Raw genomic sequence first — 20480 nt, 5'->3', positions numbered from 1 at the left:
TTTTTTTACTTTTTTTAATGATAACATTGCATTACCTTATAATAATATATGTTAATATCATTATTATTTTAAACCAAAAGATGACCAAAACACTATAAAAACGTAAATTAAAATATGATTTAAAAAAATTAATGAAGAAAGCGTAATCCATGAATAGTTTGACTGATAAAATATGTAGATTTACCTTATTTTTATACTGTAAAAAGTATATATAAAGTAATCAAATGTCTTAAAATAATACTGTAATAAGTGTATTATTTGGCTTTCAAGTTTCAACTACCTGAATCAGTTATTACAGAGACAATTGGCAACACCATGGATGATGGGGTCTCAAGTTCTCCACTTTTCGTCTGTCTCGGTGAGCGGAGAAAGCGAGACCAAAAAGAACCCAAAACGAATGATTCGAATGAAAGCAAAACAAGATTTAAAAAACTCATCTTTTTTGATTTCATCCATGCAGAAAAATTCCAACAGTGCCGTCTTAGGACGGCCATTTTCGTCTCCCCTTTCTTTCCCCTTCTCCTATCTGCTTCTCTTCGTTCTTTGTACTCTTCCAAGTGTCTCCTTTTCTTCTTCTTCATGGTGTTTTTTTATACGTCATTTTTTCATTATTAAACGATCGAGAAAGAAGCCTTTTTGGTTGCTGAAACAAAAGAAATGGGTTGCGTTCAAGGAAAGAACTCAATGGAATCACCACCTAGGGGCTTAGAGAAGCTCAAAGTGGAAAATGGGTATACTGGAAAAGGAGCATTTGCGGGTCATAGAAGGTCAACTGGTCAGAGGTATTCTGATCCGCAACTACCAAAGAAGGCTAATGGATTTGGTAGCGCTGATGTTGTTGTTGTTGCCGGTAAAGAGAAAGAGAGAAGCAATGAAGCTGTTCGGAAGAGAAATGCTTTTGATGTTGGAGATGAAATGGTTGATGGATGGCCTAAATGGCTAATCGATAATATCCCCAAAGAGGTGTTGTCTGGCTTGGTTCCAAAGAGTGCCGAATCTTATGATAAGCTTGATAAGGTAATGCCCTCAACTTTGTTGTTACAAGTACCAACTAATTCTCTGCTAAGAATGGTTGCGGATGTTGCATACTTTAGGATGTGCTTTGTTTCCTAAAATTGACTATTTCAATTGTTGATGCTGTTGTGTTGTCACGGTAACTTTAAGAAATATTATGATATTACGGATACACTGCCTTGTGGCCGCAATTTAATACTATGGTGACGAGTAGAGTTTGCATTTACAATAACTTGTTTACAATTTGAAAATTTATGGTATCTTTTTCTTCAAAATGACGTTCCTACGCTGATCTCATTTGGTTGCCAAGAAAGTGGTGGAAACAACAAACATTCAACACAATTTATTAGGATCATCTGTGTTGCATTCATTATATATACTCTGATTCAATTAACAAGAACAAACTATCTATAATTGTTATTGTCTTTGACTCAGTGAATAACAGATGCAACTTAAAACGATGTGAATTTTTATGCTAAGAAATGCAACTGATGCAAATTTCCTTTATGTTTGGTTATAGATAGGCCAGGGTACCTACAGCAATGTGTATAAGGCTCGAGATAAGGAAACTGGAAAGATAGTTGCCTTGAAGAAGGTCCGTTTCGACACATCAGAACCCGAGAGTGTGAAATTTATGGCACGAGAAATAATGATATTACAGAAGTTGGATCATCCCAATGTAGTGAAGCTTGAGGGATTGGCAACATCAAGATTGCAATATAGTCTTTATCTAGTTTTCGAGTTCATGCAGTCCGATCTGACAAGAGTTATGTCTCAGGAGGGTAGGCTTACAGAACCGCAGGTTCGATATATTTGCCTTTACTCTTTCAGGGATTGCAGGAACCGGAGACACTAGATTAATTGGTTGCTAATTTGAATTGTCGATGCAGATAAAATGTTACATGCATCAACTGCTTTCGGGTCTGAAGCATTGCCATGAGAGCGGAATTTTACATCGTGACATTAAAGGATCAAATTTACTAATCGATAGACATGGGATGCTAAAGATTGCTGACTTTGGACTTGCAAATTATTTTTCTCCGAACCAGAAGTATCCTCTCACGAGCCGTGTTGTAACACTGTGGTATAGAGCCCCTGAGCTGTTGCTAGGTTCAACAGATTATGGAGTTGGAATTGATCTTTGGAGTGCTGGATGCCTCTTGGCAGAGATGTTTGCAGGGAGGCCAATCATGCCGGGTAGAACTGAGGTAATACATTCTAATATTCATCAGTAATCTATCTAATTGTCAAATTTATTGTTACTGGTTTCTAATATTAGAATTTGTGCATTCAGGTTGAGCAGCTTCATAGGATTTTCAAGTTGTGTGGTACACCATCAGAGGCATATTGGAAAAGGTTGAGGCTGTAGTGCTGGATGCCTCTTGCAGAGATGTTTGCAGGAGCCAATCATGCCGGGTAGAACTGAGGTAATACATTCTAATATTCATCAGTAATCTATCTAATTGTCAAATTTATGTTACTGGTTTCTAATATTAGAATTTGTGCATTCAGGTTGAGCAGCTTCATAGGATTTTCAAGTTGTGTGGTACACCATCAGAGGCATATTGGAAAAGGTTGAGGCTGTCCACAACTTTCAGACCTCCGCAATCATACAAACCTAGTCTGGTAGACGCTTTCCGGAACTTTCCCGAGTCTTCCTTGGGTCTTTTGAGCACTCTTCTTGCTTTAGATCCTGCATACCGTGGTTGTGCTTCTTCAGCCCTGCAAAATAAAGTAAGTATGGAATTGGAAACTTATTTAGTGCCATTCTATTTTTTTTCTTGCTGAGAAGAAGATGAAAAGGAAGGCCTTTGAGTCTTAGCTTTATTTCCATATTGTATCCAGCTTTGTTATTTCCGATCGGAATCGGTGTGCTGTGACTAAGAACACTTCTCGAAATCAGTCTTGAATTTCTAGAGCTGATGATTTGTCATAGTTAAGCAATCTTCAATTATTAAATTCAACACAAGTTTGAGAGACAGTGATGTGTGCACCAACTCCATGCATTATCCTTAGTAAACATATATCTTCTACCAGCAAAATGATTGGGACAATGTAAAATCCACATGGATGATTTTTCATTGGCCAAAGACACAAACTTTTTCCTTTTTCTTTTTTACTTCTGGCTGTTAATTTCTTGTGATACAATTGCCCTTTACATTGTGTTGTTTCAAATTATCTGATTACATGCGAACCTTATTCGGAATCTTCGACTAAGAAACACTTTGAATTTGCAGTTCTTTTACACAAGTCCGTTACCGTGTGACCTTTCAGGTCTTCCTGTTGTTTATAACACCGATGTCGAAGCAAATGAACAGAGAAAGTAAGTTTCATTTTCACAATTCATTATTAATCTTTTTATGCCAATCATGTCCAAATGTTTCTAAATCCCTAGAGAAATATTGACAATTAATGTGGTAAGTTGCCATCAGAATGTAAATATGTTTTTGCATCAGTTCAATTATGATACCGATGTAAATTTAAGAGCACTGTCAAGGTGCATGGAACAGTGCACAAACACACTCCATTCGTCCTTGACATATATTACCAAGTAGTTACAAGTTAATGGGATGATGAATATGAATTTATTTTTTCAAAAAGTACAAAATGCAGCAACCATGCATCCATTAGGCTAATAATGCAACTTTGTGTTTTTTCTCATGATTTGTTAAGAGTGTTAATGCTTATGTTGAACCACCTAATTATTTTTTTTCATTTTATCGTCACAGAAATACAAAAATAAAACGACGACCTCGAATGCTTCGTGAACATAAGAAACAGGATGAGGAGGCTGAAGAAAAGCAAGTAAGCAACGTTCGTAGGGAGGTAAGGAAACTTCGAGCAAAAAATGAGCGAAGTATCCCTGTTTTTCCAATCCTTAAATCTGATTGAAAGGAAGAGAAACAGCAAAGAGATGCTCTAGTGACTCCATGTTGATGTTGTCCTATAAAGTTAGTTGTATTATCATTACTTCAATGCTAATAGTACATCAGCTTTTATTGTCTCAGGACACTCAGAAGATGACCGAGCCAAATGTGCAAGTTCAAGAGCCTGCTAGCAGCACCACAAGTACCTTGTCCAGTTCGAAGGCGACCCAGGTCGAGAGCCCTTATCCATTTGCTTCATCTGGGATAAAGACATCCCCAAGTACATATGCTCCTTATGGTGCTGTTAGGAACATCAGAAACCGGCCCCCATTACCCAAATCACAAACACGACCCAAAAACTATCAGAAGAACAATGATAACTCTTACAGGTTGAATCAAGTCGGTAGGTCTGCATCCACCAGGGAATTCGGTACTTTCAATCAAAAGAAGCAATTACAATATGCTATTGATGATTAGGACATGTAAAATGACAAGGTTGTGCTGAGATTTTGCCTTTCTTTAGTATTCTTCTAAAGGTTTTCACCCATGGAAAAAAATGAATTACTTTGATGAATTTAATATTTATATCAAATTTATAGTTTTTTTAAATATTATAAATTAATAGATATTATTTAATTTGAATATTAGTAGGATAATTATTTTGATGAATTTAATATTTATATTAAATATTACAAATTAAAAGATATTATTTAATTTGAATATTAGTAGGATAATTATTTTGATGAATTTAATATTTATATTAAATTCTGAATCCTTTTAAATATTACAAATTAAAAGATAATATTTAATTTGAATATTAATATTAATATGATAATTACTCTTTGAATATGTCAATTTAAAAAGGTATTTATTATTTTTTTTAACTTTGAATATTAAAGATAATTATATACTTTTGAATATTTTAAATTAAAATAATATTTGTTTAAGTTTGAATAATAAAATGAGTGTATATCTATTTAATATTTTAAATTTAAAAGATATTATTATATGTTTAAATCTAGATATTAAAAGATATCTAGTTGTAGTAAATTATGTTGAAAATCTCCTATAAATATTGAGCAAATCCGTTATGTTTATCATATCTCAGAATTCAAGAACTTTTATTTTCTTCTTAGTTTTTCGGTGATAATTGAATGCAGGGATGATTCACGATCTCTATTGTTGTGTTACTATAGTTGATCATCTAGTTGTTGTATCCTGGAGGATAGACGACCAAAAGATCTCGAGCACCAAGGAGTGACTGAAAATTTGTCTTAAGGAAATTGTGTAGCGACATACCTCAATTGTTTCCAATCTCAAGATCAAAACCAAAGAGTATTTTATCTTCCATTTATTTTCTTTTATCTTTAAAGAAATTTAATTTATTCATTTAATTTTTCTTAGGTTCGAATTTCATCTCGAATTGTTAGTTTGCTTAACATTACATATATCCTGAAGATTGACTAATTAGCCTGCTTTCCAAAGTCCAGGACAATTTCAGTAACCACGATTACTTTCACGATAATTTATGTTATACAGATTTGTCCACTTTGAGATTTCAAACTATTGATTATGCCCAATAACAAAATCTAAAAAAAAAACAAGAATTACATTTTTGTTTATTGGAATTATTTCTAATTATGGTTCTGTTTATTTTATATAAAATGGAGAAAGAGAGATCCACCAGTTTATCCAGCTTGGATGCTAAAATGGTGACACCGATTCATAATCCAAATATGAATGTGAGTTAATCGGTAGTAGCAGTTAACCACAATGAGAAGCCGATGAAATTCTGCGGAGAAAACTTCAAGATATGGCAACACAAGATGATTTTCTATTTGACCACAATGAACCTTTCAAGGTTCTCGAAGGAAGATCCTCATGTTCTCAAAGAAGGAGAAAAAGGGGTAGACAATGTTATTGCTTTCAATGTTGTTGAAGCTTAAAAGAACTCAATTTATATGTATTAAAATGTAGTTCTAAATTGTATACAAGATTCATTATATTCGGTATATGCTCGTTATGAATAACAAAGACACTATAGGAGACATTGGACCACAAATACAAAGATAAAGAAATTTGAGCTAAAAAGATTTTAGTTACCAAGTTCTTGAATTTTACTATGGTTGACTCTAAACCATTAGTAAAACAAGTACAAGTGGAGGAACTCCAACTACTGATCAATGAAATTCTTTCCGAAGGAATGGTCATAGGCGAATCCTTTCAAGTAGCAGCCGTTATTGAGAAATTACCTCATGGATAGAGTGACTTCAAAAATTATTTGAAACTCAAAAGGAATGAAATGACCGTGGAAGAATTGATTGTCAGACTTCGAATAGAAGAAGACAATAGAGTTAATGCCAAAATGCTCAACAAAGAAGAGGCTAAGGCAAATGTTATGGAAGTCAAGAACTTCAAGAAGGGAAAACAACAAAAAAATAGGTCAAATCTGAGACCTAAAGATGGAATTTCTAAGAAAGATAAATTCCAAGGGAAGTGCTTTAATTGTGGAAAGATTAGGCACAAAACCTCTAAGTGTAGACATCCAAAGAAAACCAAATCTCACGAGGCTAATGTTGTGGAAATAATGGCTAAGGGTGTGGAGGATATAGATCTATGTGTTGTAATATCTGAAATCAAACTGGTTGACTCTAATACAAGATAATGGTGGCTCGATACTAGAGCTACACAACATATTTGTTGCAAAAATAACTTATTTTCTAAATTGACACTTTGCAACAATGGGGAGAAGCTTTATATGTGCAATGTCGCGACTTTTGAAATTAAGGGTAAAGATATTGTAGTCTTGAAGATGAGTTCTGGAAAAGAACTCAAGCTGCAGAATGTGTTGTATGTACCTGACATATGTAAAAACCTTATTTCTGAAACACTTGCAAGTGTTCATGGCTTTAGAATGGTGTTTGAATCCCAAAAGCTGATTTTGTCTAAATGGAGAACATTTATGGGTATAGGATATGTATTGAATGATATATGGAAACTCAATGCTATCTTTGTAAAAACCAAAAGCATGAATAAAAATAAAGTTTCTTCTTCCATTTATATGCTTGAGTCATTTAATTTATGGCATGAGAGGCTTGGACATGTTAATTATGAAGCTCTACAGAGATTAACATAGATCACATTCATTTGTTTTATATTAATTATAATTATAAATGTGAAACAAGTGTTGAGCCAAAATTAACAAGGTCTTCTTTTCAAACTGTTGAAAAAAATACTGAACTGATTGATTTAATTCACAATGATGAATGTAATCACCATTTTTTGTTCTGCATGCACAACAACAACATTCCTTACTGTTGCTGCCACCACCAACGCCACCATGCTACCCATGCCCTGCTGCACAGCAGCCCCACGCCACCACCATGCCTCACCCATGCTCAATAGTCACCAAACAAGAAAGCAATAAATTTTCTGGCATGTAATATGGGTTATAAAACCTCAAATTAGATTGTAAAAAAGGGGACCCATATTAAGTTTTTCCCCATTGTTTCTCTTTTCTCTCAAAAACAATAGAACACTGTAATAGCGCTTTTTTCCCATTCGAAATCAATGCAACAACATCAAAAAATTTTCCAAAGTTTGATTCTTTTTCAGCAGCTTTATTTCTTTATTAGTTTTTCAGATAAAAATAAAATGGAAAGAAAGCGTTTACCTCAAGGTCACCGGGTGTTAAGGAGTTGTCCAAAGAGGACATTAGTTTAGGCTTTTAAGTTCTGGTTTTGGGGTTTTAGGTGAGAGGGGAAAGGAGTTTGAATGGTTCAAGCCTCGGTCGTGGTTAATCCGACCACCGTCAGGGTGGTTAGAGTCTCATGGCAGCTTTGATTTACGGTGAGAATGTGGTGACCATGGCTTTTGAGTTTTTGGGTTATGTGTTTTGAGAGGAGAAGAATCATTCTAGGTCTCTTAGGAGGGTTTTGTGGTCTCCCTTGGTTGGATGGAAGACCTACCGGAGTTTAGCGGCCACCCAACCTTGGTGGCTGAATCGTTTTTGCTCTTGGAGTTGGGAAGCTTTGTGCAACATAGTGAGATGGGTTAGGGAAGATAGAGCTCGTTTAGTTTAGGTGTAGTTTTAGGGTTTTTTTATTAGTAAAACAATATAGGTGTTATATTAAAATATGGGTAAATCACGTCCAAGTCCCTCATATTTAGCCACATATTTCTATTTTGGTTACTAATTTCATCTTTTATTTATTTGTTTCGATTTAGGCTGCATGTTTTGTTTTATTTTCTTTTGGTAACTTGTGATATTCATTTATTTCATATTGTTCTGCTGTTTTTTTTATTTTAATTTAGGTCACTGTTTTAGTCATAATTTTCTTGTTTTTTATGATTTTATTTTATTTTGGTTCTTGTTGTTTAAAATACGAATGTTAAACTTTAATACGACCTTGTGGTAACCAGTCTTGGTGTATAATCCATATTATTCGTGGTCCAGGTAAAATTCTAACTTTTAACTGTTGACTACTAATTTTTAAACTGCTAATTTACTAACCGCTAACTTTTTTTATTGTTCGAACCATAGTACGACCTCGCAACGCCATGCCCCGGGGTACAACTCGCATTATTTACGGTCATTATAAATTAGCACTAACATTTTATTTTCATTTCTCTTTTATTTTTTTGTATATTTAAATTTATGCCCTTTATTTTTTATATATTTAATTTTAATCCTTTAATTTCATTTTTTAATTTTTATCTTTTTATTTCTGCCCTTCATTTCTCAGTACTTTAATTTTATTCCTTTAATTATTGCGCTTTATTTTCTATTTATTCTATTTTAGTCTCATGAATAGAGAAGGGACATTCTTTTATAGAGAGGAAATCGATGAGATAGCATTCCTAGTAGTTGGAGTGCAAATCACGTGGGTTCTTCTCAAAATATGAAATGTTCTTTATTAAAAGAATTAAAATATATTAATCAATGTTTAATAAATGGATCATATTTAAATTTCTATTTAAATTTCAATTTCAACTATTATGACAACGTATAAGCGATTATGTACCAATTTTGTGCGCAGTAGGGGTGCTTACCCTTCCCCACGCATACTCGACTCCCTAACCTAAAATAAATCTTTGATAAGTGCATACCATTTTTTGTCTTAAAAATGATTTTTCTTAAAATTGTTTAAAAGGCATTTTTAGGTGTTCGACCTACCTAACACAAAGGTTGATGACGATTCCCAAATCAATTTAATCAAAATAAAAAAATTAATTTTTCCTAAATAAGTTGTAATTTAGGGTTTTCATCGAAAAATTACTCATTCGTCAAAAAAGACGTTACGACAGCTTGGCGACTCTGTTGGGGACACTTTAAAGAGTCAGGCTGTAAGTCACTTATATATTGTTGTAGTGGTGGATATATGAGTTCGAGTCTATATTTAGCTTATGATCATTTTATTGAAATTTTGCATTACTATACATTCTTTATATAAATAGTTGTACTATTGTTCAAATTCATGTTTTCAACTTCACCAAAATTTCTCTCAAAAGTACTTCTTCTTTTGTTGTTGTTTTGTTTGGTCGAAGGTTTATGTGTTCCTCATCATACACCTCACACGCATTTGCATGACATAAGCTCTATACCTGAGCTTCTTCCCAAGTAAATAGGGGTGAACGCTTTGCTCTCGTAATAATTTATTCTTCATATGAGCCTTAGCAAATAAACCTCTGGGGTACACATGCCTTATACATTTGCAGGGATTTATTCCTCGTATGGGTATAAGGAAGTGAATCCACTCGAATTGAACTTGATCCGTTTAAGCCTATAATGGGTGAGGATTGAGGGTTTGGCAACCCAATGGGGCACCGACAATAAGGACAATTCGAGTACCTTTCCCTGTTAGAGCTGAAACCATATATATAGTGAACCATAGAATGGTCACCCTAGGTAGAGCCATACAGAACCTCTGTTCGTTAGTAGGAACCAAAATAAGTGTACATGAAGGAGGAACGACTCTAAACCTTTACATTTTGCTTTAAATTCATAGAATAGATTTCTTTTCGAATGAAAGTTGCGAACTAAATACCATGCGGTTAGGATCAATTTCTTGAAAATAAAACATTTCGGGTAGAAAACATGTCTAGGTAGGATTACTATTTAATAAAAGCATGCTCGGGTAGATACCATGATGGGGTAAATTCTATATTCATCTTTGAATAACACTTTTATCTGTATCGGTTATCTTACCTGTACTAACTCATTTTTTCTAATTTTTTTCTAATTTTTTTTGTCTTTTTTACATTACATCATCATAACATAATGCAAAAATGTTGATCCACAAGGGAATATTTAAGTGAATTTTTTCATAAGTAGAGAAAAAAAAATTCAATCAAGCATCCACATACACAGATATGCACTGATTGCTAATGAGGAAGAAAAATTGCTTGAAGATTGTGCATTAGAGTTAACTGATAGAACAACCTCGAATACTCGAAATGATATCCCTTTATCTGAGAAGGTAAAGTAATGGTAGAGATTTCACTTACAACTATTCCACCATTAATCATCAAGGTGTACCGCATGATTCTAGAACTACATGGGCATTAACCGAGATAAGTTATAGAGCTCTTGAGGGGCATAATTTTCAAGGACAAAGCTCCGAGACGAAGAATTGATCCATTTCAGACCCAACATCTAAGCGAAAACATGTTTGTAAAATAGACTATCTTGTAATGTGAAGACTTTTTATCTATGATGAAAATTATTCTATGATATTCATCATCAGGATCAACACTTTTTGCATATGCATTTATATATTTACATTTTGCACTGCATTTATTTAAGCATTTTCACATGCATCATTCCTAAAAACATGAAATTAATTCATGGAGGATTCGATGAAAATGGTCCTAATCACGCGACAACACATTAAGAATATAAGCAAGATTTGAACAATTAAAGGAAGAAGCAGAAATTAGTACGGTAGGAGCCTATTCAGCTGGTCGTAGGGCTAAGCCTTATAGGATGATCCAAGAATACCCAGGTTACTCTTTTCGGTATAAAGATCACCATATTTTTAGAAACATCAGGATACATCCAAGTTAATGCCAAGGCATTTCAGTTGCTAGCTGGGCTAGATGCCCCAAGTACTCGCGAGGAGTAAGTTAGTCAGGTGTACATTCTGATGCAATAGTTTTAGAATTTTACCTTAGGTACCAAGGGTACTATAGGTTTGTTAGTGAGTTGTGAGTCTCGATGTGCAGTAAATCATCCGATGTCACCATGATGCCTTCTTGGATGAACAGTAAGTAAATAAGCTTAGTGAGCCAAGCCTCGTCATTGATATCTTCGTGTTGGTATATCAACGCAAGTTATATACAACATAAAACAATATGCATGTTGTGTAGTACCATGGATTTCAGTGCTTAATATTAAAGAAAATCAAGTATGTTAAGAGTTGTTTTACTAGCGTTACTCATCATCGAATAGCTCAGTGGTGGTAAGAGATAGTGAGATCAAGACGTAGAGTCTTAGGACCCTTAAGTCAGACCGTGATTGTGAGGGACCTCCGCTTTATGAAGTTTACTCTCCTTGAGAGTCAAATGTTGCTAGTTTTTATTGGTAAGTGGTCGATTTCCAATTGTGAAAAACTTTGATGCCTGATCAAGTTAGTAGCACATATGTAAACCACAAGGAAAATGAGAAACAGTTAGGTAGCATGGATGATTATTGAATCAGAGTTACACAACAAAAGCATAGAGATCGATGTTATGAAGTTGAAAATTGTCATCATATCTTCAGTAGTCGACATCAAGACCATGTATGTAAAGTGTTCATAGGATTTCAGCGTGTAGTATGTCGACTTACTCAAGTTGAGTAAATAAAGAGATTTATAGAACTGTACACTATGTCAACTTGGCTTAGTACAGTTAGCTAATGAAATGGGTCAATAACAGTAGTTTGGATCAGGGGTAGCTTTATCATTGTGAAACGTTTTAAGCTTTTAGCGTTAGAAAACAAGAATGAGATTTTTTATCCTTGGACCTCTCGATGGTTGTTTAAGGTTCAGTGTTGGTAACGCCATTAGAAAATCATAGATAGATTTTACGAGTTTCGAGTTGCATAACATGTTGTGAGGACTTCTTCCTCAAGGAACAAATTTGATAAGAGTTTAGGCGCTCCAAGATTTCTAAGTATTGGACCTAAGGTTAGGTCGTTATTCAATCCAAGTAAATTTTTAAGACAATTTATCTAAGGAGGTGAGAGTTAGAACACCCCATATTCCAAGCTAGTAGTTTTGGGTTTACCTAGTGGTAAGTGGATCTTGTGGAATTGATAATTTAAGTTGTGGGCTTAATTAGGTTGGTATTGGGCCCAATTACCTATAAAAATGAGATTTTGTAATAGTAAAAAGTTAAGTAATGATCAAATGTGCAAATACACCTTTTTAAAAAATCAAGGCTTTTATATCTCTTCATCTTCTTATTCTCTTTATTTCTTCTTTCTTTCTCATTTTCCCTCTTCTTCCTCTCCAAGTTCCATAAACCAAATCTAAGTTCTTTGAGCCATTTTTTACTTCTTCCAAGTTTCATTTTCATTCATAATCCCTTCAGCAGCATTGTTTAAAGATTCAAGCTTTGGGTTTCATTTTTTCTAGAGAAAGTGGGAGTTTAATCATCCAAGCCCTAGAGTAGAGTACTTGGTGGTTAAAGGAGCTTCATTTCGGGATTCTAACATCAAGGTAGTGTTTTCTAATCCTTTGGAGTGTTAAGGCTTTCATAAATATAAAGAATTTCTAAGTTTTGATTACTTTGAGCATTTTAGGGATTATGTTTGATTTCATGATGTTTTAGATGTAAAAATGTGTTTTTATGCCATTTTAAGACCCTAAATAACTTTATAAATATTTAGCACATGATTATGAATCAAACTAAGACATTTGAGATTTTTTTGGTGTTTCCCGAGCCTAAATAAGACATTTCTGGGTTTGAGTATCGATACTGGATGAAAAGTATCGATATTGGATGAATTAGAATGAAACTTAGGGATTTCAAGTAGTGAGTATCAATTCTGCTAGGTAGAGTATTGATATTACTGTTACATCGATACTTAGGGTATAGAGTATCGATACTAGGCCACATTTTCAATAACAGAAGCCAATTTCGATATCGATACTCTCAGAGATATTGATAATTGACCTTAGGGTATGGATATTACAAGTATATTATCAATACTAGTCACTTTTGATGGTTAGATTTGACTCATTTAAGGCTCGTAAGAGTCAAGGATGATCCATAATGGCGGAAGTTAGTCCGTGAGGGACATAAATGGCCAAAGGGGGCCATAAACACTCATAGGAGTGGGTTACAACTAGAGTAACCATAGTGGGCGTAATGCATCCAAGTATCTTCAGTTGAACACGTAGTGAGTGTCTAAGAATGAAGGATCATTGCAAAGGATGTACCAATAAGCGGTATAACAAATTAGTCAGACTGTGAAATATTGGATTCTTGTACTACAAGAATGTCAGACAATGGTGAATATACAGTTATCCCTCTAATTCGAGGGTAAATTGAGGAAAATCGTGGTAAGAGAGATTAGAGTATCGTTAACTAGTAATGGACCTGAGTCAGGTATCGGGCTAGCTAGTATCGCAATCAGTGAACAGTAAACACAATAATCGTTATAAAATCATGAAACATGAAAAAATATCTAGAGATAGAAATGACTTAAATACACTTAAGTAACGAATAACCAGAATAGAGCAGCTTAATAACTAACATCATTAATAAACTATTAAACCCTACATAACTTTTTAGATACAAGAACGAGTGAGATAACAACTTAGTGAGAAGGTGGCCTCACTTTATTGTGTCTAGCTATGCGAGAGTATAGTCATGCTACCTTAGTTATCCTAGTGGGGCAGTGTTAGTGCGCAAGGAGCATCAGGGGCTAACTAGGGTGCAAGGCCCAAACACTCATGAGAAATGGGTTAGCGATATTAGTGTTATATAGCCTTTGGGCCCTTGGATATGCATGAATAGTTACATCATTCTAGTACAACATAATCTTTAAAGCTTGGATTAAAGGATCTGTGAGATCGAGTCAATACTTCAATTAAGCGGGAATTGTACCGATGCTATGTGGCAATGGGTTCTCCCTCCATAATCTGCCTGATGACTATGTGAGGATCAGAAGATCATTCAGCAGCTTAGTTGGAATTTCACTGATTCTATGTGACATCGGGTTCCCTTAGTTAACTAGTGTCTGATGGATATGTGAGACTAGATACTAAGTAATGTTACATTCAGATGCATAAGAATGTCAATATCGTATCTAGATAATGCATAGTAGTTACAATTATTATGGTAAGAGACCCTTTAGTGTTAAACTCATGGTGAGGCCCCTAGTAGAGGATTAAGAGAAGCTTGAGACTCCTACTTCAATGCTAAAATAATTAAACCCTAAGTAGGTAGCACTTGATTAAGATCATGCATGTATATATTGCTTAGTACCATGTTTTTAGCTTGCTTGTGTTTATGAAACTCATAATGATGCTCTAGCTTAGATATTATACTACTAGGCTTTGTAAGGTTAGTGTTTGGATGTTTTTTGTCTGTATGTCAGTAGTTCGAGTAGTTCGTGGAGCACCGTCGCAGTAAGGCTTCTAGTATCTCCTTTAGAGTGTTGTACTATAGCTTTATGGGACTATGTATTCATAATCCTTCATATGCATTTGATTTATAAACCTCAATATGTACTATGTTGAATTAAATTATGTGTCACGGAGCTTCGGTTTATAAAATGTTTTATAATTATTATTTAGTCTTTTGTGATACCATTCAATATATATGAAATGAAAATAAACTAGTTTTGAAAATCAATGGTTGCCTCGACCACTAAATGTGATACTTTAAGCCCATTCAGATTTAAGGTGTCACATTTAGTGGTATCAGAGCATCAAGTTGAGTCGGTCATAACACCATGTGATCAGTTTTAGTAAGGTGTCATTGAATACATGCATCTAACTACTTAAAGTACTTGTATAAGTGAGGTCTCAAGGATAGGATAGAGAGTCGAGTCTCTTATCCTAACAACGTCAGTGAGGAGTTCCTATCTAGGGTAAAAGATTAAGGGGTTCTATTAGACGCAAAAGTCGTAGAGGTGACCATCTTTAAAGGTTTGACCTCTACTCTTAGAGATATTGTGGATGCTATACCTAGGACACATATTGTTCAACCAGCCGCCCAGAGCGCGTTAGTACCGTTAGAGTCCCCAATAGAGAGAATAAGGAGGTACAATACAATTTACTTCTATAGTTTAGGCGATGATGATCTAGTTTTGGCTGATTAATGGTTGAGAGAGACTATGAGGACTTTGAGGTAATTTCACCTTACCTCAGAGGGTAAGTTAGAGTGTGTCACCACTTTTTTGAAGAATGATGTTATCGATTGGTGGGAGAATGTAGATATGGCTCTACAACTAAGGGTGCCTACGTGGAATCAGTTCCTAAGTGAGTTTAAAGGCAAGTATATCAGAAAAGCACACATAGATGGGTTAAGGATTTAGTTATCTTAGCTAGTTCAGAGAGATCGCTTGATGTAAGAGTATGAGAATGATTTTATGAGATTGAGTCATTATAGTATAGAAGAGTATGAGGAAGAGTTTGTTGGGTGGGTCATGCACCACAAATAGGGGACACGTGTACTAGTAGATCTATCTCAATCAGTGGCAGAGAGGCCCAAAGGTTTGCACGAGTAGAGGAGAGTGACGTTAGGTTTGTCACTCCAGTTAAGTCAAAGGTCAGACGTAGGGTAACGTAAGAGTCTACTAACCTCATCGTATATGGAAAGCTCTAGAGGATCTGATAGAATTTTGAGGTATCCAGAGTACGAGCATTGTGGTAAAAATCATCGAGGAATGTGTTTTCAGATCTTTAAGAAGTGTTATAGTTACGAACCCTTGGCGTATTTAGTGAAGGACTGCCCGAGTTTGGATGATGATGTTTCAGCTCTAAGTAGGGAAGCGACCCCAATAGCTCAACATAATAAAGTGCCTACCTAGAGAGGTGTTTTTTATATGCCCTGATAGGATATTAGAGGAGTGGATCAACTAGTTCTCGGTTTGAATATGTATGAACCAGCTTGTCAGATTCTAGAGAGGCCAGGACGTTGATGTCACAGATAAGATGTTATGTATGTTTTCAGCTATATTAGTTTTCATGTTACTCCAATAGACATAAGTGCATGCATTCTTTGGTTGTGTCAAGTGAACTAGTTAAGAAAGTACTTGTGTAGAGGATCCAAGCGAGAGTATTTAAGTGTCTAGTTAGTGGGCCTTAGTAAAATATACAAGGTTACCTTAGATTTTGTTGAGGGCTTAGGTTAGACTCGGTATTCAACCTAAATGAAGTTGTTAGCACAAGTGTTTCTTTGACCTTAGGATTTCGAATTCAGAGATAGGAGAATAAGTTGTTCTTTGTTCAGTTGAGGGTTAACTCTAAGAAAATATTAAGCCGCATAATCCTTCACCCTTATGTGTTTGCTAGAGGAATATTCGTGTGGGTTGTAAAGTTGGATATGAGTTTTTAAGGATGTTTTTGTATTGTTAGTAGAGGTTTCATGTTATCAACCCATAGAGATTAGTGATCTCAAGTTTAATATTAAAGATAAGGATCTCTATGAGAATGTTAAGAATACCTCGGTTACTCTTAATAGTATAGTAATCACTTTGTTTTTAGAAACATCAAGATAAATCCAATTTAGTGTCAATGCATTTCAGTTGCTAACTTGGCATAGATGCCCCAAGTACTCGTGATGAGTAAGTTAGCCAGGTGTACATTTCGATACAGCAGTTTCAGAATTTTACCCTAGGTACCAAGGGTACTATAGGTATGTTATTGAGTTGTGAGTCTGAACTGAAATAAACCCCTTGTTGTCATCATGATGCCTTCTTGCATGAATAGTAAGTAATTCAACTTAGTGAGTCAAGCCTCGTCAGTAATGTCTTCTTGTTGGTATATAAGCAAAAGTTATATACAACACAAAGCAATATGTAGCATTTTTTATTACCGTGGATTTTAGTGCCCAAGATTAAAAGAAATCAATCGCGTTAAGAGGCATTTGACTAGCATTAGTCGTCATAAAATAGCTCAGTGGTGGTAGGTGATAGTAAGTTTAAGACGTAGATTCTCAGGACCCTTAAGCCAGAACGTGGTTGTGAGGGATCTCTGCTTTATGAAGTGTTCTCTCTAAGAGAGCCAAATACTGCTAGTTTCGCTCGATAAGTGGCCAATTTCCAATTGTGAGCACCTTAGATGCTCGATCAAGTGAGTGTCGCATATGCAAATTACAAGGCAAGTGAGAAACAGTCAGGTAGCGTGAATGAGTATTGAATTAGATTTACATAGTAGAAGCGTTGAGATCAACGTTAGAAAGTCGAGAATTGTCATCATATCTTCAGTAGTCGACATCTAGACCATGTATAGAAAGTGTTCATAAAATATCTGGGTGTAGTATGTCGAGTTACCCAAGTCCAGTAAGTAAAGAGATTTATAAAATTGTACAGTATGTCAACTCAGCTTAGTAAAGTTAGCAGTGAAAGATGTCAACAACAGTAGTTTCAATCAGGGGTAGTTTTATCCTTATGAAACGTTTTGAGCTTTTGACTTTAAACAGTAAAAATGATATTCTCTAAACTTGAACCTATCAATGGTTGTTTATGGTTTGGCTTTTAGTAATGCCCTTAGAAAATTGTAGATCATTTTTGTGAGTTCCAATTTGCATGACATGATATAAGGACTTCTTCTTAAAGGAACAACTTTTATAAGAGTCTAGGTGCTCCAAGATTTCTAAGTATTGGACTTAAGGATAGGTCATTATTTAATCCAAATAAAATTCGATGACGAAATTTCTTTAAGAAGGGGAGAGTTATAACACCTCAAATTTCGGGCTAGTAGTTTTAGGTTTACCCGAGAGGAAGATGGACCTCGTGGAATTAATAATTTAAGTTGTGGGATTAATTGGGTTGGAAATATGTCCAATTAGCCATAAAAAGGATATGTTTTTATTAGTAAAAAGATGAGCAATGATCAAATGTATAATTTTACCTTTTTTAAAAGATGAAGGCTTTTATACCTCTTTATCTTCTTATGCACTTCATTTCTTCTTTCTTTCTCATTTTTCCTCTCCTTCCGCTCCAAGCTCCATAAACCAAAGATAATTCCTTTGAGACATTTCTTAGTTCTTTCAAGCTTCATTTTCTTTCATAATCCCTTCAGCAATATTATTTTAAGGATTCAAGCTTCGGGTTTTATATTTTTCTATAGAAAATAGAGGTTTACCATCCAAGCCCTAAAGAAGAGTATTTAGTGGTTAAATAAGCTTCATTTCGGGATTTAAAAATCAAGGTACTGTATTTTTTAATCATTTGGAGTGTTAAGGCTTTCATAAATATGGAAAAATTTCTAGGATTTGAGTATTTTGAGCATTTTAGGGTTTATTCTTGATTTCATGATTAAATGACATTTTAGATATAAAGAAGATGTTTTATGCCACTTTAATACCCTAAATAACTTTCTAAAGCTTTAGTACATGATTTGGAACCAAACTAAGATATTGTGGATGATTTTTTGGTGTTTCTCGAGCTAAGTAACACATTTTTAAGTTCAAGTATCGATATTGGATGAACATTATCCATACTAGATAAATTGAGATGAAATTTAAGGATTTCAAGCATGGGGTATATACTGCTGGGGAAAGTATCGATATTACCCCAATAGTATCGATACTCAGGGTATAGAGTATCGATATTAGGCCATATTTTAAGTAACATAAGCCATTTTTGGTACTGATACTTATAGGGTATCAATACTTCACCCTAGGGTACCGATATTACAAGTAGAGTATTGATACTACTCACTTTGAATGGTTAGATTTGACTCAATTAAGGCTCGTAAGAGTCAAAGATGATCCATAATGGTAGAACTTAGTCTGTGAAGGACATAAATGGCCAAATAAGGCCAGAAACACTCATAGGAGTGGATTACAACCAGAATAACCATAGTGGGCGTAGTACGTCCAAGTATCTTCAGTCAAATATGTAATGAGTATCTAAGGATGAAGGATAGATACAAAGGATGTACCGACAAGCAGTATGATGAATTAGTTAGATTGTGAAATACTAGAATCGTGTACTGCAAGAATGTTAGAGAATGGTGGACGTACGGTTGTCCCTCTAATCAAATGGTGAATTGATAGAAAGCATGATAAGAGTGATTAGAGTACTGCTAACCAACAATAGACTCGATTCAGGTATCGGGCTAGCTAGTATATCGTAGCTAGTGAACAATAAACATAATAATTGTTGTAAAATCACAAAACGCGTAAAGACTTTTCTAGAGACAAAGAATGACTTAAATTCCCTTAAGTAGTGAACGAACATAATAGAGCAGCTTAATAACTAATAGTAGTAACAGAGTATTAAACCCTACATAATGTTCTAGATAAGAGAACAAGCGAGATAGCAGCTAGTGAGAGGGTGACCTCACTTTAATTTGTCTAGATACATGAAAGTTTAGTCAGACACCTTATTTACCATAGTGGGGCATTGTCAGTGCGTGAGGCACTTTAGGGGCTAACTAAGGTGCAAGGCCCAAACATTAACAGGGAGTGGGTTAACGATGTCAGTGTTGTGTGTCCTTTGGACCCTCATATATGCATGAACTGTTGCATCATTCCAATACAACAAAATCTTTAAAGCTTGGCTTGAAGGCTCTGTGAGACCGAGTCAATGCCTCAGTTGAGTGGGAATTGTACCGATGCTATGTGACGCTGGGTTCCCCCTCCATGATTTAACTGATGGCTATGTGATGACTAGGAGATCATTCAGCAGCTTAGTGGGAATTTCACCTATGATATGTGACATTAGGTTCCCTTCGTTAACTAGTGTCTGATGGCTATGTGAGACTAGATACTAGGTAGTGTTGTATTAAGATAATACACAAGAGTGTTAGTGTCGCATTTAGATAATGCATAGCAATTACAGTTATTAAGGTCAGAGACTCTTTAGTTGTGTACTCATGGTGAGACCCTTAGTAGAGGATTAAGGAAAGCATGAGACTCCTACTTCAGTGGTAGAATAGTTAAACACTAAGTAGGTACCACTTATTAAGATCATGTTTGTACCTACTGTGTAGTACAATGTCTTTAGCATGCTTATGTTTATGAAACTCACAATGTTTCTCTAGATTAGTGATTATACTACTGGGTTTGTAAGCTTAGCATTTGGATGTTTTTAGTTTATATGTTAGTAGCTCGAGCCATTCGTGGAGTATCGTCACATCAAGACTTCCAGCATCTCCTTTAGAGTATTATACTATAACTTTAAGGGCATATGTATTTATAATACCTTACTTATGTATTTGAGTTGTAAACCTCAATATATACTTTTTTATTTAAATTACATTTTACTGACCTCCAATTAATAAAATGTTTAAAATTGTTATTTAGTATTTTATGACACCATTCAATATGTTTAAAATGAAAATAAATAGGTTTTGAAAATTAGGGGTTGTCTCAGTGGTCCAATATGACACTTTAGATCTATTCAGGTTTAGGGTGTCACATTTAATAGTATCA

General features: G+C 34.8%; 1 protein-coding gene across 1 annotated transcript; it reads left to right on the top strand.

The window, feature by feature from the left end:
* The first annotated feature begins 647 nt into the window (after positions 1-647).
* Positions 648-4358, top strand: LOC120181596 (probable serine/threonine-protein kinase At1g54610). Its single transcript, XM_039186690.1, has 7 exons — positions 648-1017; positions 1535-1816; positions 1905-2222; positions 2527-2748; positions 3252-3339; positions 3740-3840; positions 4023-4358. Exons 1-7 carry the CDS (start codon positions 658-660, stop codon positions 4356-4358), a joined length of 1707 nt encoding a protein of 568 aa, XP_039042621.1. The 5' UTR covers positions 648-657.
* The last annotated feature ends 16122 nt before the right edge of the window (positions 4359-20480 follow it).

This window comes from Hibiscus syriacus, unplaced genomic scaffold (genome assembly GCF_006381635.1).
Source record: "Hibiscus syriacus cultivar Baekdansim isolate YM2019G1 unplaced genomic scaffold, ASM638163v2 tig00003721_pilon, whole genome shotgun sequence".
Lineage (NCBI taxonomy): Eukaryota > Viridiplantae > Streptophyta > Magnoliopsida > Malvales > Malvaceae > Hibiscus > Hibiscus syriacus.
Note: the sequence above shows the minus strand (reverse complement) of the source record. Positions and strands in the feature narration are given on the sequence as shown.

Excerpts from the sequence above, each read along its gene's own strand:
- LOC120181596 (XM_039186690.1), top strand. The coding sequence starts at position 658 with ATGGGTTGCGTTCAAGGAAAGAACTCAATGGAATCACCACCTAGGGGC. Across the intron at positions 1,018-1,534 it reads CTTATGATAAGCTTGATAAG|ATAGGCCAGGGTACCTACAG; the intron begins GTAATGCCCTCA and ends GTTTGGTTATAG. Across the intron at positions 3,340-3,739 it reads AGCAAATGAACAGAGAAAGT|ACAGAAATACAAAAATAAAA; the intron begins AAGTTTCATTTT and ends CATTTTATCGTC.